Genomic DNA, 18486 nt, shown 5'->3' on the forward strand with positions numbered 1-18486 from the left:
GTTAGCAGCAACTTTATACTTTGCGCCTCCCTGTTGATTCCAAAGAACAAAACAAAGTTCTCTTTGATTATGTGAAGAAAATGGGTACTTTCTCAGCAACGAAAACCAGACAGAAGTGTAAAAATAATACCAGACGAGACCGATACTGTAGATTAAGAGTATTGCACAAAAATGTGCAAATTTTCCAATTATTTGATATTTCTACAGCAAGGTATCACAGATAACAGTTCTACAGCTTAAAAAAACCTACAATTTGGAAATAAAAAATGAAGAGTTATGTAACTTTTTTAAAATTCACTTTATCGAATGATACATTTTGTTAAAAAAAAAGTTTACAGTTAAAAATGAAGCACAGGTCAGCAGTATCTTTACAATACTAAAAAACTAAATCAAAGACTTTCTTTTTAAACATTCCCCACCCCCTTTCCCCCTAAAACGTTATCATGAGTAGTATGGTGGGAAGGGGCGATGTCAAAGCAGAGTCCATTTTGTCATGAGAAGCCAGCAAAGATCTTGCCCTGAACTGCTGCACTCAGGCCATTTCTCTTTGCACCCATCAAGCAATCCTGAACAAGATGGCGGTTCTTTGCTGTGATTTCTTCTTCCCTTTATTTTGAATCCTTGAGGTATCTGTAAATAAAATCCTTCAGATGCCTCATCAGTCAGGACTCTCTTTATTATTTCTCAGGTTAGATTATTAAACTGTGAATTCTTGGTCCACCCGGAAGAGTTTGTTTTTTTAAATTTGTTTTGTGTGTGATAGTCCCACTAAGTGGTTGTTAGCTAGAAGTTAAGAAGGACTTCTCAAATGCCCTGTATGGCTCAGAAGAGACTCCATGGATACTGAAGGGCTTGCAGTAAAAATCCAAAGTGGGTCAGGGGTTTCTACGTTGCATAGTGATCAAAGCTGCCCAGGTACTCTAGTGCGGCTCGATAGCAGAACTGATACTGATCCTGCCGGAGACAAAGCATGGGGAGAAAGAAAAGGGGCCGTGAGTACATTTTAACAGAAAAGTGGAAATCGATGTTGGAAGACAAAGTTACATCTAGACGGGGGCAAAATCACTGCTTTCGCCAATCAATTCAATCCAATGACCAATTGTTTTGTTTTGTTTTGTTTTGAGCAAAGAACCATTAGCCACATGGGGTACTTATTAACTTCACCACTCAATTCGACTAAAATAGTCTCCTAATTCCAAAGTAGTAATAGCTCCTGTGCACATTATCTTCCAGACATATGTGAACTGTTCTCCAAGGATAGCACCAGACAATTACCACCAGCTAAACATGGGAGCTCCTTATATGTCACAGCCGTCTTTTAAAATTATCTAATTATTTGAGGTAAGTAATTTTCAGTTTGCATATTTAAGAGAGGCCTATGCAGACACATATTGTCCTGAGGAAAATGTGGTTTCATTTATCTTTTGGGCTGTTGCCAAAAACATTTAAATTAAAAAAAAAAAAAAATCTTATCAGACAGTAGACCTTGTTGCCTGCAATCAGAATTATTCTCCATTGTTTATGCGGCCAAAAGGTATCGTTGTGATGAACATCAGGCACACAAAGCCGAATACACGGGCGCTGAACTTTTAGGCTTTCCATCTCTTGAAAATGGCATCACAAGACTGGCTGCCCATGTCAAAAAATACCTGTGCCATTTGGCCTAATTCAGTGTGATGGCTAGTTAGTTGCCTGTTCTAGAAAGACCCACACTAAACTAAAACAGCATGAAACATGTCCTTTTTCAGACAGGGAAGAACACTGTCAAATGGGAATAAGTGGGAGCATTATAAGATAGAAAAATTATAATTTACAGATGAGAAGGGGTGAGAAAAAGTAGGATTTTCCCCGTAAAAGAAACTTATTTTCAGTAGCCAATGGGGCTGAAAGTAGATAGTCTCTATTTTGCTTAAATGTGCATTTTTCTACAATAAAAATGGTAATGCAAAATAAATGGAGTTTGCTTTCCTATCTTGTCGGAGTAAGTTGCTTGGCTAAGTGTTAAGGCTTTTTAAACGTCCAATTTCCCTCGTCACCCCCAACACCCATTAAGTTTGTCAGGCTGACATAATGTTTTGAGTATTGCAAGCCAAATGCTTGCACTATTTTGAAATCAAAGTCTGGAAGATACTGTGGGTTATGAATTTAGGAATACATATAAATTGTATAATTTGGTGGCCTTCTGAGAAACAGAAACACTATCTATCACTTATATTATCCTTAAAATGAAGTCAGTAGGTCAGACTGGCTAAATCATGAATTCCTATTATTCTGAAAAATATCAGAATTTTCATATCAATTCTTGGAGTAGAAAATGGAAGGCTAATTTCTCTAGTGCATATCCAGGATGCAAATATTTAAAAATACCATTATTAAGAAATGAAATATAGAGCAGTTGATAATACCTAGGCATATAGAAGGAGAATGGAGGCATAAAATGGGCCAAGGGTCTATTATCTACCAGGTATATTATCTACCATTGGGCTTTTTACATATATTAAATTTGTGCAATGTATATCACATTAATGTGTATATATATATATATATATATATATATATATATATATATATATAAAATGAATTATATGAAATTGCCATTTTTATAGGCCCCAAATAGTGACAATTTAACATGGTTCAATCTAATACATCATCTTAGATAACTTCCAAACCAGCTCTAAGACACTGACACTGTCACCCCAAATAGTACAATTTAACATGGTTCAATCTAATACATCATCTTAGATAACTTCCAAACCAGCTCTAAGACACTGACACTGTCACTCCCATTTACAAAGGGAGAAAATGAGGTTCAAAAATATTAAACAACTGGATGCTTTTCCTACAGTATTTTCCTGCATTTTGCCTCTGGTGTTGAGAGTCTCTGCACTCTTGGAGATCTTGGCAAACAAAATGTATTATTTGGTTCTTGAGGTGTGACAAACAAACTCCTGGAGATTTTTCTCACCTCTGTCTGCACCATCGCTGGTCGCTGCGTTCTTAACATTTTGACAGTCTGGAAGATATCTACTACTCCTTCGTATCTCATTCTTTCCAAAACAATGCTTAGTGTTATGAAGACTCCAGTTCTTCCAACGCCCGCACTGTCATAATAACAAAGACAATGTTACTGGATGAGACACTCACGGTCTCGGCCACATTTGCTTGGAGGTGGACGTATGTCTACCAGCTTCCATATTACATTGGGTTCTACTACAGCATTGTTCAGGAAAATGTGGTATTGGGTTCATGAAATGATTACTCTTAAGACAGTGTGCCATGATAACAGGTGAGAATGAATGTGGAGTAATTAGAATTAAGTCTTATAAAATATAATAACCTTTCAACTGGGATTATATGTCATTTTGGAAAGGCCCAGGAAATATAAAATAAATGGATAAAAGGACTGGTAAATAAAATATAGATTTATACTCTTCACGTAGATCCTGAAATTATAGACTTTGCCTGCTTAATATTTTTAAAGTATGAAATAATTCATTTTCTTTGAATTTTAGAATTTTACTTATTTTTTATACAGCTGGTTCTTATTAGTTATCTATTTTATACATACTAGTGTATACATGTCAATCCCAATCGCCCAATTCATCAGGCCACCACCACCCCCTCCCCCGCCACTTTCCCCCCTTGGTGTCCATACGTTTGTTCTCTACATTTGAAATAATTCAGATAAGGTAAGACAAACTGGGTGCCTTCAGATTTTCTTGTAGTCACTTAAGAATCTGTGCAACATGTCCCATCACCTAGACGTAAAAATAAATATGAAGGTATATAGACTATTCAAATTCAGACATCAGTTTTGATATGAGAAAGGAGATTCTATAAATATAACAAGATTTTTGACATGGGATCCTCATTTAGTCTTTGGAAGGGTCTATGAATATCTTATATGTATGGATTGTGTAAATATATATATATTTTTTGTTTCTGAAACTTAAAACTTTAACAGATTATCAAAGGGGTCTCTAAACAGGAAAAAATTCAAAAAAGAAGAAGGAAAAAAAAACAGTGGTTAAGAGCCACCGAGCTATACACTTATCTACTATTTTTAGATGTTCAGTAGCTAAAACACCAGCATTCTTTCCACCACGTTAGCAAGGTTTTGAGTTTCTGTTTTCTTTAATGTTTTAAGATGATTCCAGAATTGTAACAGCAGCAAGAGAAGAAAATTAATTCATAGCTTTTGTGCTCTTAAGAAGTAGGAAAGCATCTGGAGGTTTAGGTAATGAGGAAAAGAGTGAATAATCTGAAAAATCCCTACATTTTTGGATCCTAATTAAACAGCATGTGTAATGCTTGGGTACAGGCTGTGGAAAATGGATGGATACATTTACTTCGGGATGCAGCTGATATATAAATAGTGTGTCCCTTTATAAACTGGGTTTTCTAAAGAGTCCTAACAGAAATGTAAGTGAAGCTTTAAAATCCATAGGCAGGTTTTACGAAGTGACTAAGGATAACCAGGCGCAGTCAAGGCTCTCTGTTAAGCTGGAGTAGATGACCTTGAAGGTCCCTTTCAACCTTGAAAGTCTCTCTTAATCCTGAGAGACTGTGATTTATGATCTTTTTGTTGAATGGTCCGGGTACTCCCGAGTCTATCTTACCTTGCTTTGATTGCTCAAATGTAACAAAAATATAGGGTTTCTGGCTTTCTACTAGGTGCTTTCAAGAAAATAACAGACACTGGCCTTATAACTTCCAAATTTATTGACTTTTTCATGTTTTTAATAAGCTATAAATGAGTGGTATTTTTAAAATATCCCCAGATAAGAGAAGATATCTGGAAGTCTTTAAGATATATGAATAACATGTCATAGTATACAAAGGAATCTTTGTATATACAAATAATTTTGTGCCAAAAGCAATGAAAAGAGACACATGCATACACACACTTATTTATACTTATGGGAATGCCTGAAGTTAAAGAAAAATGTGTTGAACATATATCTTTTCTTTATAGCTTATACTGGAAATTTTGGATTAGGATTTGGGCAAATTGTGTGGAAAATTAAGGGGGATATCCAGGTAATTCAAGTCCCGTATGTACCACCCACTTTGTCTGAATATTGAGTCCATGCATCATTTCCTACATGCTCTTTGGTGGTCTAGAGCAAAGAATTTTGGATAAGCTCAACACACAGCAAATTGTGTATAAGTAAGGTCTGCTTCTCATATAATAGCACGCTGTGTGTCCCAGAAGGGGTCTTGGAGATCAGCTGAGAAAACTGAGGTCCAGAGAAATTTCCCCACTGTCACAGAGCTACATGATGACAGAAGTGGGACTAGAGCTCAGATGCTTTGAAGCCCATGTCTAATATTTCTCCTGTTTTGAGACCTGTCTCCCATATCACTAAGAACTGTAGTTTGGGATTTTGGGGGGGAAGCAAAGTAAATTGTTTAATAAACTCTTTCAAGATTTTGACCATAAAGAGATTACAAACTGAAACTAAAAAATATTAGGTGAATTCCTTTTGCTAGAAGGTTTTTGCATAGTAACTTCCAAAAGCACTAAATTTATGGTAATTGTCCTTTCTGAACTGTTTACTTGCTATTTCTATTAGCTTCAATGACTTGAATTATAAAATGCTGTGGAAACTATTGAAAATAATTAACTTGAAGGTGCTTCATTTTCTGATGTAGCAACAATTTTCAAGCAAATTGCAATTTTAACTGAGGTACCATTCTAATCACTTATTGACTGAAAAGAATTAGTATTGTTATTAAGGCTTAATAACTATTTATAGTTTTCTCAAGAAGGCAAACATAGGAGAACGATACAGAAAGATAATTAGCAGGGTAATGCTATGAAAGCAAAACAAGTGAGGAATGATAAACTGAACAAATTATCGCTCGGTGATGTACAAACAATTCCTGTTACGGTAAAACAGGCAAAGAAAACACAGTTTGGTTCTTTGTTACAAGAGGCAAAATTTGAAGATAAAAATCTTCCTCTGATTATTTTCACTTTGTGGAAAGAAAGAGAAATGAGTCCTTGCTTTAGGGTTTACAATATACTTCTGAGAAAAATAAAAATGAAATTTCAGTTATGCAGATTCACAATAAATTGGTACCAACAATGAAGAGACAACAGTACATATTTTCAAAGTTATTGCATTCAGCACAAAAGGAAACTCATCATTCCTGATTCTCACCTGCAGTGGACTGAAATGGGTCCATCTTGGCCAAACTGCTCTTTTGTTTTATGGACTTGGCCAATGAAGTCAATAAATCCTTCTCCAGACTTTGGCACTCCTTGCTCTGGCCAGTCAGTGAACTGGAACTGCCTCACGGTTCGGGACTGCCCGTCCTTTAGAGAGAAAGCCATGTATCCATCCGCAAAGGAGGATTCAGCCAGTGCACAGACCACAACAGCAGGCATGATTTTTTCCAAAAAAGGAAAGAAAAAGGGAAGAAAAAGTTAGAAACATGTTTAACTAGAAAATTAGTCAGTTAGTATGTTGCCTGCTATTAACACTGTCTACATTCACATATATTTAAATTGCAAATTTATTTACTCTCACAATGCCCATTAAAAACCTGAGTTTTCATAAAAAGCCACCTAGTTCCCATATTAGTAAATGCTCTGAGCCCCAAAGTTTGCCTTCAAAACCAAAGTGGAACATATACACTCCATTTCAAAATTTTCAGAATCCAATAACTTCTTAATACTGAATGGAACATCCAGGCATGTCATCCAGACCAGAGATTTTTCTATTGTCATGATACCTTCACATCTGCTGCGTTTGCTTATTTGCAACATTGTCAAATGACAAATAGTGACACTGAAAGGATCTGATGCAAATTGGGTAGCTGGATTTAACCTGGATGCCCGACACGTCTCAGAGGTATACTATTTCTAGCCAAGGCAGTATACACAGTGTGTACCAGGCGACTGTGCTGTTGAGCAGGAAGTGAAGGGTCCCTCAAGGAGATAGGAGAGATTATTAGTAAATAAATGTTGTTTTCTGAAAAAAGACTCCTCCTGGCTGACCACAGGAACTGAGGCGTCTCTGCGGGGCTTTAACACAGACAAACCAAAAGCTAGATACAGGAGCAGTCTATCTTTCCTAAAGTGATTAGGCAAAATTACTCTGATTCATGAAGTATAAATGGTTTCAAAAGAAGACACTAAGGGACTTCTGATTCCTTCTGGAATTGTACAGTGGTTCTGGAAGCACAACAAAAGCAGAAGGGACCCTCTGTTTACAGAAGCAGGAATAACGATTATGACCATCAACTTTCTTCCCTGAATCAACAGAGAGAGAGAGAATCCAAATTTTAAGTTTACAGGGGCTGATTCTATTTGAGGAGTCCCTGCTCCTAGTTAAGGCTTCAATTTGGTCCTCCTTTCCACTTTTGTAACAACTCTCTCCACATTAAAGTCCTTTTGGATACAGATGCGCAAGTTCCCAAGACTCTGGTTAAGTAGACAGAGACCCAATCCTTCTCACTCAGTTATATGGAGAAGAGGGGATGGCCCAACTTGAGATGGACACATATCAACCAGCCTGGTGGTTTCCATATGAACAGGGCATATTCCTGACTGGAATCATCTGGGAATCGAAATAAATTGGGAGATCACATCAAGTTTGTGAGAATACTGAAGAATATGAAAGTAACTGCTTGGCCCCGTAACAAACTTATGGATGGTTACCATGGAAGCATGATTTACTTCCTTTTGATTCTAGAAAAGGTTTGAAAAGCACAGGAAGGGAAGCCAGAGGCTAGGTACTACTGATTTGTCTTCCTCTGATTGTCCTGGGGATTTCATTTCTGACCATAGTTGTTTTTAACAGCACGTGTACAGACCTTTATGATTTGGAGGAGAGACCACCTGACTCCATTTAAAGGTTACCTGTTTAACAATACTGTATTCTCAAGTGCCAACTTGCTTTCTAAACTGGGAAGTCGAGATTAGAAACATACTAGGAGCACAAACAGCAAATGCTATGGCAGCTAAGAAAATTATACAATCACAGAGAGGCTTCAAAACAAAACATGTGAACAAGTTCCTGCTTCAGTGTTTCTTGTCTCTGCCATTTGCAGAGCCTGGCGCCTACACTTTGTTGTCAGAAATGGTTGGTGAGTTTGCTTGGAATGCACTCAGAGTTTTCACTCACATATCTAGCTTCAGATTCTGAAAGGGCATGCTTTTTCCTTTTTTTTTTTTTTTTAAAAACAATGGGTCACCAAGGCATGCTTGCTTGGGCAACTCAAAACGAGACCTAGGGACTCAGCTGCTGTCTTGAGTATAGTCACCTTCAGAGTAGTTAAGACTTCAGACTTTCTGGGATTAACAGGTCTGTCACCTGGGCCAAGCAGCCTGCCAACCAATTTCTCTTTCACTTGAGGTCAACAGCCAGGGCCAGGCTTTGGGGATTAGTAGACAGTCTCTAAACATGAGTCTTGGTTGAGAAAGCTGCTTTCCAACAAAAACAATGGATCAAGTAAATAGCTCTACCCTACAGTTTTATTCAACCCACCCACTGTGACAGTTCCAAAAACAAAGCAGGGCTTTGGACTGACCCCACTCTCTCCTAAGATGTGTTTGTAATCGTGGTTTGAAAGTGGCCAAAGGCAAGGATATTAAAGTTTATGCATAGAACATCTTACATCAGGGCTGAACCTTGCACTCAGCAATCTAGATAAGAAATGCAGAATGAAAATTAGCCAACAAGGGTCGTGGGTGCACAGCTCTCATGGACAGACACATTAGCACACCGAGGAATAAACCATGCCAGGAATCAAATTAGAATGTGTGAAGCTTGTCAGATTCTTCTAAAGAATGCCATTTGCTCAGCAATTTTAAAATCATACCAAATTAACCTCCAAGCCAACATGACCTAAAGGGCTTAGCAAAACAACAACATATTTACAGCCTCAAGTAATGAAGAAGTCAAAAAAGCTCCAAAGAGAATAAGCTGAGGAGGTGAATGTAAGCGCAGCCAACCAATCAATAAATGCTTCCCGGCACACACACTCACCAAGCACGTCCCCAAAGTTGGGCTGCCAGATGCTACATTTGAATGTGAGCCAAGCCTGGGCTTGTGAGAAACCTTACAGGACAGGAAAAGTTACTCTTATATTAAAAAAAAAAAATCCTCCAGGATGAGTGATTTCTTTTCACTTTGGGAGTATGGTCACTTGGAAAATATTTCTCCCAGGGATGCATTTTAGACTGCTTTTCAGTTACTCGTTAAGAGCATAAGACTGTGGCAACTTACCCTGGCATCTGTGACCTTGAATTCTCTTAGTATATATTGTGGCATGTTGTACTCAGCCATGGGATCTACAACAAAGTACTGGTATCTTGCAGATCGTTCTGCTGGCCAGTACTGGTGACATTTCTCCTACAAAAAAAAAAAAAAAATTAACGTCAAGCTACGTAAAGTGTAAATAAAGTTTTGTTTACCATGTATCTATATATTTAATGTCTTTCTTTCACTAATACAGTTTTAGAATTTAAGGTGATTCCAATCGCATATGACTCATTTTCTCTTTGAAACCGTAGGTTCCCTGAGGATAGGGAAATCATGTGGTTCAATATTTGTGCATGTTATCAAGCATAGTACTTGACATACAGTAGGTGCTTAATACACATCAGTTGACTGAATTCTTCAATAGGGTAAGCATCTTCATACTTACAAGTTAGACAATTAATTATATCAGTCCTCGGACATAATGCTAGTCACGTTAATCATGCATTGATCAACACTGTGTTTTGGAATGAAGAGAACCATCAAGTGTGAACACAGAAAGAAACCTCTGAATTGACCTAGTCCAATCTCCGTCAGCTGAGGAACCTGGAGCCCACGCAGTTTTAATGACTTCAATAACTAAATCAGAAAAGTCGAGTTACTTTCCTAGTTTGGTAATTTTTCACTCTCTCTGTGGGCTCTAAAAAGTTGGGTTTTGGATGCATCTCTACCATTGAGTTTATACAAAGACGAGAAAGAAAACATCTCAAGCACATATGGCAGAATGCTTGCATCTATTGAATCTAAGTGGTAGGTCCTTAGGTGTCTCTAATGCTATTTTATATATTTTTCAGAAGAATCATTTTTTAAAAGTAAACCTGAGGTTACCAGATTATATCCTTAGAAAAACTGCGTAACTTTCCAACAGTTTAATGGGAGTGGAAGATGAGCAGGTAAAAATTTGCTTCGGAGATGAAAAAAGTCAAGTTCCTTCACACAGAGTAATGATGGCACCCAAGCTCTAGCTTGTCCAGAGCGAAAGGAAGTAAGAACACATTGAGAGTCAAAACAAGTCAGACGTATTTGTCTCTGTGATTGTGTTTCACTGGAACAAAGTACCAGTTCTTTCTTCAAAACACACAAATGAAAGAACTTGATATGGCTCTGCAAGTTAAAATTCAACACAGTAATGAATGGTCCAGAACATGTCCGGAGTACTCTGTGTTTCAAAGAAATGATGCTGGCACTCGGGTTTTTAAAATGAAATCCTCATTTCTCTTGTGGTCTGAGTGTCTTATAAGGAGACACTCACTCTGCCCATCTCACGCAGCTTGGTGAGCATCACAACGATGGTGGAATTGTGCTCCCACAGCATCCGCCAGAAGTCCTCGGTGGTCTCTGCCAAGGGCCCCTGGGTAGCGATGTAAGCTTTCTGTTGTCTGAATCACAGAGAATGAAAATAGCATGTTAAAGTAATCAGAAAACATGCAAAGCCTTCGCATTTGATATGTAAACATCACACCAGGTAATAAAAAATGAAAACATTATTAATGCCGTTGCAGTAAATTCCCATTAGGATTGTGTAATCAAATAAGAACATTTAATACATTTGGGGGATTTTGCAGAAGAAATTGCTTTGTTAATATTATGATGTATGTCTTTATCATTGTTATTTAAACTTCAGAGCAATGCTAATAGCTCAATTTCATGCGTCATACAAATCACTTAAGAAACAGTTGTGCAACTTCATTTTGTAGAAATGACTCTTACACAATCTATTAAACTTATATAATACGGTACAAACAGTTTCTTCATTAACTCCTTCCACATCCAAATGACTTCTGAAAGAAGAGTGCACATGGACAGATTAAAAACTCTGTGACTGCTGCTTCTTACTCCTCTCTAAAATAATAAAAAAGCGAATACCAAGGGACTGAATGCTGACCTCTGCAGAAAGAAAACACTTTGAATTGAGATGAAATTCATGCTGGCTGTGAAACTAGGGCACATGTAAATATCAAGGCTTTGGACTGACTGTCAGGGGAGCAAAAGTGTATACCTGTATCCATCAATAAAACTGGCATTGATGTAATCAGATCCTTCTACTCCTCGGATAGGCTGCAGGCATACCCTTGTGGATTCATATGGCATAATATTAACAAGGCGATTTTTGAATTTATTACATGGAAGATTGGCACTGATGAATCTTGAGGTGTGAGCTTTAGAACTGGCTAGACGCTGTTGCAGGAAAAAAGAAAAAATCAAAGATAATTTTAGCCTGTAGCGTGACTTCAGTGTACCCAAGATTCCCTTTCCCTCATTATAGATACAAAGATTTTGTTTGCTTTTAAGCAAAGGACTCTTCCAACTGTACTGCTTTTCAGTTCTACCTAATGAGTCCATATAGACTATGGAAGTTTTAAATATTATGTTCTGAGAGTATGATCTCTCAGTTTAAATTAGGGTACAAAAGAGCTCTAGGTATTATTAGGAAGCAAAGGATAGAAAAGGGAAGGAGGAAGAAAGTGTTTTACAGTCAGACACCTGAGGGAGAGGGTCAGGTGAATCTTGTAACTTCACAAATTTGAAAGGTTCAGAAGGACAATTCCAGAATGACAGTTCCTGAATTACCACATCACATCTAATATCATACCTTAAATTCGAGCTCCATCCCTGTGACATTCTCTCCTGTTTCTCTTTGTGTCAGCTTCTGAATGTAGGCATACAAGTTTCTAGCCGGCACTTCGGTATCCCCGCAAGTCACTGCCTCCGACAGTGCATCGTGGATAAAGATGTACTGGTCTTCTGTCTGAACCATGTAATTCCTCTGGGCTCTCATTAAAGTTACATGGCCGTAAATGTCTACAGTTTTTTCATGCTTTATTCTTTCTAACATGGCGTCTATCACAATGAAACAGCCAGTCCGGCCAACTCCCGCGCTACAAGGAAAACAGAGAAAATAAGGGTCCAAATGAATCTCTTGGGGAACCAACACATCATAACATTATTCTCATTACTTTTAATTAACGACGTTTTAAATCCATTAATTCTACTCAAATAGCTACTGTGATGATTTTGGGGCATTCTAAACCAAAGGGTAGGGAACAAATTAACAAGTAAAAGGTGATTGGTTTCAAAATGTAAAATTATGAAATCTATAACTACCGTGCTCCTTGATCACGTAACACAAAGCAGACATGAGTTTGAAATTATTATGAAAAAAACACACTTAGGCTTTTTACATTAAAAGATATTTTAAAAGCTGGTCAAGATCGAACTAGGCTTTATCTTTTTACAAACTATTTCAGTCTATTTTAGTTCAATTTATTAAAAAAAGGAAAAAAAGAAAACTAGTAAATCATTCAACTTGAAACACTACACACTCTAAAACTCAGCGAGGAAGTTTTAAAACCAATCTAGTGGGAAGTATATAATTAAAATATTAAAATGTTGCTGCATCCTCAAAATAGTGCAGTGTATTCTCAATGGAAAGAAATTCTTAATTAAAAGCAATCACTAGAGAGTGTGGGTGTGCTTCTTGCTTTTACTCCTTTTTCTTCCAGAGTTGAATGTATTTTGAAATTTTAGGTGAAATTCAAGTATTCTGTGTGGGAAAATAAAAGCCTCAGTCTTTGTTACTGAAGCTCTGAGGCATTTTTTTAAACTCCATTACTTATATGGACTTCTGGGTTGTTCTCCAGTTGGTGGGAACTGATTCAAAGAAGAGGAGGTGAGAGGTCAACGAAGCACAGTGACAAGTTCTGCCGCCAACGAGACAACCTAATTCACTGAACTGGATTACAGAGTCCGGTGGTTGGAGCATTGGAATTTCCTCGAGTGTGGGAAAGAATACTAACAAAATAACACATCTGTGTTCTTAAATCCAAGGTAAGCCTTTTATTGTCTCTAATTTTATCAAACCCTTTTGGCTGAGTCCACTTATGTGTCACGTATGGCTGAATCCAAATGTTTTTCTCGTTCTGATCATGGATGCTTACCTAGCTGGGAAACATGTAATCAACAGGAATAGGTATGTATCAGCACCTTAGACACCAAGCAACAGACAGCCCCCTTCGTTCACTACGTGCCAGTGTTCCCCGTCATTTGTATTTCTATGTGCTCATTTATTTGTCCACCTGTGCACTGATACCAATCCATCTCTTCATTCAATGAGCAGTGAAGTAATCTGCTAAGTAACACAGGGCTTACAACATTAAAGGTGACTTAGATCCTACCTAGAGCTCAGATTATCAACAGAGATAATACTTTACATAAATATTTATGACACAAGAAAAAAAAAGGTGTGTTGGTTTGTGGATGATGTGGCGTTTGAACCAAGTTTTGAAGGGCAGGAAGGGATGGGGAACTGAGGAGACTGAAATAGCAAAAGCAATAGAATGGCTCTGGGAGCTGCATGTAAAATTTTCATAGGCCTAGTGAAGCACCAGTGCAAGGGACATACCAAAACTTCATATAAATGAGTTTAATGAGCACTAGGGTACCTGATTCAACTGCCAAGTGGCTGTAGGTGGTAAGTGTGCATTTTGTAACAAATATTACCTTTATGTAACTACTGAGCAGCACAGATCAAACCCAGCCTCCACATAGGAGCCCTGAGGTTCAGATGCTAGTTTATGCGGAAATAGGATATAACCACTATTTAAAAATTGTTTACTTTTTTTGTCTTGTCAGATGTAAAAACTGTCAGTATCTAGTCAGAGAGCCTCTGGATACTGACTCTAAGACTCCATTCAGGGTTTAAAGCACAAAGCGACATGACATTGAAATGTAACGCAAAAGCCTTCGGGAAAAAGAGTCTGAGAGATGATAGCCCATTTCCTAGCACAGAACAATTAGAAACCTGATGCACTGAGATCCCGAAGTCCCCTTTTCTTTTGTTAGTTTTACCAAAGAAACCTGTAAGATGGCAAGTTTTCCCTTACACTCCCCACCTTCTCCCTTCCCCATACCCCCAGCAGGATTATAATCACCCTCTGTCCCAGATCCCTGTTGTCTTAAATACCACCCTACAGTCCCAGTCATATCGTATTATTAGTTAGTCTGGTAGGGCCACTGTCTGCAAATAATGAGCATATCTTGAAAGCAGGAATCGCATTTTCTGTTTTCTGTGCCCTGCACCAGGCACGCAGTCGGTGTGCAATAATGTTTGTGAAAAAGTGAATGAATTAGTGATTGGCGTGAGAGGCCTTGTATAATGAGCATCCTATCCAGATTTGGTAACAGGATCCCTCAGTCAGTGGAAGAAATCCTACATTTGATAAAGGTTCAGAACTATGTGGAGAATACCTGAAGACTCCACAAAGTGTCTGATAGGGAAGAGCAAGACGGGAAAATGCTTTGAGCGGTTTCCACATCTTGGTCTCCTGATAAGCCATCACACTGCAAATAAAGAAACTAGGTAAGAATTAGCCTGGAAGACAGAGGCGGCCTCCACATTTGGTGTGTTCAAAGACTAAGTAAATCTTTTTCCTTTTTCTGTGTTGTCTTTCTAATTGTGCATTACTTCCATCTAGATACAATTTCATGCATTTCTACCTAGTGGAAGACACACTGTAAGCCACATAACTGAACCCTATGTATCAAGTCCAATCTAGACAATGGCAGGAATATTTTCTCCAAATATGCATCGGGGGCCATTCCAAATGTCTGGATGACACATGGTTCTATATTCTGGCAAAAAGATACTACAGAATCTTGCAAAATTGGCAGGGATAACTCCAGACCCTAACAATATCAACCTCTTCATGGTGATAATAATTCATTTGTTTTTCCAAAAAAAATGAGGAAGGAAAAAAATCAAACATGAGCCTGTGCCTACCTCATGAATTGTGGGAAGAAAAGAAACAAAGAACAGAGGCTATGACTTGTGCAAAACTTATTTTTTCCTCCTCCAAACACAAAATATTGTTAACAGCCCAATCTTGCTGTTCATATGGAAGAGAGGGAAGAAAGTGTCCCCTGGAACTTACATGTTACCTCTTTTCTATGATGAAGAGTTCTTGGGGGTTTTAAATGTTAGAGGTGTCTCTTAGCTTGAAGCAAGACCCTGCGGTTCAAAATACTTTTTCCAGATGCCAGTGGCTGGGTGTCCCTTAGACAGTCACTTAACCTCTCGTTTATCTGTTGTTCTTAAATCATGATAGTGATAACTAACTCGTTAATTATCTAGTAAGTTTTAAGACTGAATTAAATATACAGAGTGTTTTGCAAACATAAAGAAAGATGCAGTTGCTTTGTAGGTACAAACTCCATCTAAAAATTCTACCTCTAAAGCTGACAACAAGAAATAGGAAATGTTAATGCCGGGAAATTTTTGATAGAATCACCACAGGATCATTTGAGATCAGGCTTTCAAAATCTTGCTTTAATCTACCCCCCCTCAAGCTTTTCTTCCTTTCCTCCCCATATTTCCAATAATAATACCTTACGTTTGAGGAAGTTTCTGCTTTCACACATATTCTCAAGGTAAATGAGATGGCAGTGAAACGCCTTCTCACCACAGGGCTCAGCGTCCTGGAGGTATTCAGCAAATGTCTGTCAGTTTCCCTTCCCCTTCAATGATTCACAACATTCGGGAACTTCCCTAAGTCCTATAGCTAATGGTAAATGGCCAAATAGGGACTCAAATGCAGGTTCTGAGATACTAAACTCTAGCACCCCATTTCAGGGCATCACCATTACTTCACATGTCTTTCTGCCATCTGGGTAAGCAACAATTGCCAAATATGGAAACTTTCTTGTGACCCATCCCTCTATAACATGCCTTTAGTAGTGTTTAACTCTCCCTAATGAAAGTTCCTTGAAAAGCCTTTCTTCCTTGGTTTCTATGACTCTGATTGAGGGATTATGATGAACATCAGACACTCCCCTTTGGGTTGATGGTAGGAAGGGAGATTTTGTAATATCTCAAACACAAAATAACCTGAAACATGTTGCATATGAAATTAGCCAAAAAGATCTGTAACTCACGTAATGGTTCCATTGACTCTAGGACAGGGTAGAATTTCTATCACGTTGGAAACCAAAATCAAAGATCAACTCTAAATGTCATCTTCAGAAATCTACTGGCAGCTCTTTAGACTGCCTCAGTATGTAATGTTTCTTTCTTTTTCTTTTTTTTGCGGTACGCGGGCCTCTCACTGTTGTGGCCTCTCCCGTTGCGGAGCGCAGGCTCCGGACGCGCAGGCTCAGCGGCCACGGCTCACGGGCCCAGCCGCTCCGCGGCACGTGGGATCTTCCCGGACCGGGGCACGAACCCGTGTCCCCCGCATCGGCAGGCGGACTCTCAACCACTGCGCCACCAGGGAAGCCCTGTAATGTTCTTTTCTATCTGACCCCTGTGCTGATCATCCTCTGGCTTCTCTGGATTCTTCCATCTGAATCTTTCTCTAATTTACATATTTCTGCCAGCCCCCAAAATGGAGATAATATCCCCAAAGTTCTGTCCTCCTTTCTCTCATTCTCCTTCATGGTTCAGCAATCATCTTCAAACAAACGATTCCTAAAGTAACAGCCCTTTCTTTGAGCATATATTTCAGACTGCTCTCGGGTTTCTCTAGAAATAAACATATACCAAGAATAATCAACATCTTCTCTGCTCAGATTCGGGTCATTCAGGTCTAAAATTTAAGGATCAGCTTGCACTGTTTTTGCCTTTTGCCCTGCACAATGACAAATTATAAATTTCTACGCATTCAGTTTCTACAATTTTATTCATCTATCCATCAGTGGTGTGCCAGAGCTGGCAAAAGTCAATTGTTAAATTTCTCAGAAATAATTATATAAATAATTATATTAAAAATAAAGGTAACGCTCAAAATACATTGCTTCTTAATTATTTTACATTTATGCCCTTCAGGTGAAAATATTATATAATGGTATGCTACTGAGTATCTCTCCCCAGCTTTTGGATTCAGTGATGTCATATTTGTAGCCTGAAATCTGCCACTGTGGGAGTACTTACACCAACATAATTGACCAATACTATTCCCTACCTCCAACCCCTGCCACCCCAAGCTGGTGGTTACATATTACCAGCACACAGACTATCCTAATTCATCTATTCCTACCACCACCCAGGGACAGACAGGAAATGCTCATTACTTTGTTCTTCCATCCTCATTTGCTATACTATACTCTTTCCTAAGATTCTGCAGGCTGTTATCCCATAAATATTTACTGAGTGCCTATCGTGTGCTACGATATTGGGGAAGTGGTGAATAAAACAAACATGATCCTTGCCTCGTGGAGATGGCAGTGTAGTGGGGGAATTTGATACTAATAATCATATGAATAAATATATAATTATAAATCTCAACAACTGTTGTGAGGTAAATGTGTAGCATCCTGGAAGAGCACCTTTGAGGACGTGTCATTTAAATTGATATCTGTTAGGAACTGGATTGCGTCTCCTCAAAATTCGTTATGTTGAAGCTCTAACCCCCACTGTGACTGTTCAAAAATAGGGTCTTTAGGGAGGTAATTCAGGTTAAATGAGGTCATAATGGTGGGTCCCTAATCCAGTAGGGCTGGTGACCTTGTAAGAATATAAGAGACTCCAGAGATCTCTCTCTCTCTCTGTGCACAAGTATGCCCAGAGAGGCCGTGTGAGGACACAGCTAGAAGGCGACCATGGTAAATTAAGCCAAGAAGAGCGGTCTCACCAGAAACCAACCCTGATGGCACCTGAGTCTTGTACTTCTGGCCTCCTGAACTGGGAAAAAATAAAGTTATATTATTTAAGGCACTCAGTCTGTGGTACTTTGTTATGGCAGCCCTAGCGAACTAATACAATACCTAAAGGACAAGGAATGGTTTGCTGAGTGAAGATGGGTGGGAGAGCTTTCGAGGAGAAAGAATATCCCAAGAAGAGACCCTGGAATGGAAAATAGCTTAGTATATTGGAGTAATTAAAAGGAAGCCAGGGTGGCTGCAAGGCAGTGAGGGGAAAAGGGCATGTTCTACACATTTATTTCCCATTTTAAGGATTGTTTAAAATTTTTATTACATTTATAATTCTATTAACAGCAATTGTTTAAAATAAATAATTCTGTTTTACTTGTTCATAGTTTACCTTTATGACATGGCTCATCTATTCTTTTTTTTTTTTTTTTTTTTTTTTTTTTTTTGCGGTACGCGGGCCTCTCACCGCTGTGGCCCCTTCCGCTGTGGAGCACAGGCTCCGGACGTGCAGGCCCAGCGGCCATAGCGCACGGGCCCAGCCACTCCGCGGCATGTGGGATCCTCCCGGACC

The 18486-nt window shown here is 38.6% G+C and overlaps 1 protein-coding gene across 5 annotated transcripts in view; it reads right to left on the bottom strand.

The window, feature by feature from the left end:
- Positions 1-419: 419 nt before the first annotated feature.
- Positions 420-18486, bottom strand: part of PTPRD (protein tyrosine phosphatase receptor type D) — a 418376-nt gene continuing 400309 nt past the window's right edge. For 4 of the 5 annotated variants that reach the window (XM_007468403.1, XM_007468405.1, XM_007468404.1 and 1 more), the window contains 7 exons: positions 11866-12151; positions 11272-11450; positions 10525-10651; positions 9240-9365; positions 6168-6322; positions 2966-3101; positions 420-954 (listed from right to left, as the gene is read on the bottom strand). In XM_007468403.1, the coding sequence (XP_007468465.1) occupies positions 886-954; positions 2966-3101; positions 6168-6322; positions 9240-9365; positions 10525-10651; positions 11272-11450; positions 11866-12151 (1078 nt within the window). In that variant the 3' untranslated portion in view covers positions 420-885. The remainder of the gene's footprint in view (positions 955-2965; positions 3102-6167; positions 6323-9239; positions 9366-10524; positions 10652-11271; positions 11451-11865; positions 12152-18486) is intronic. The other variant, XM_007468406.1, reaches the window with a different exon arrangement.

The sequence above is a fragment of the Lipotes vexillifer genome, unplaced genomic scaffold (assembly GCF_000442215.2).
Source record: "Lipotes vexillifer unplaced genomic scaffold, Lipotes_vexillifer_v1.1 scaffold45, whole genome shotgun sequence".
NCBI lineage: Eukaryota > Metazoa > Chordata > Mammalia > Artiodactyla > Lipotidae > Lipotes > Lipotes vexillifer.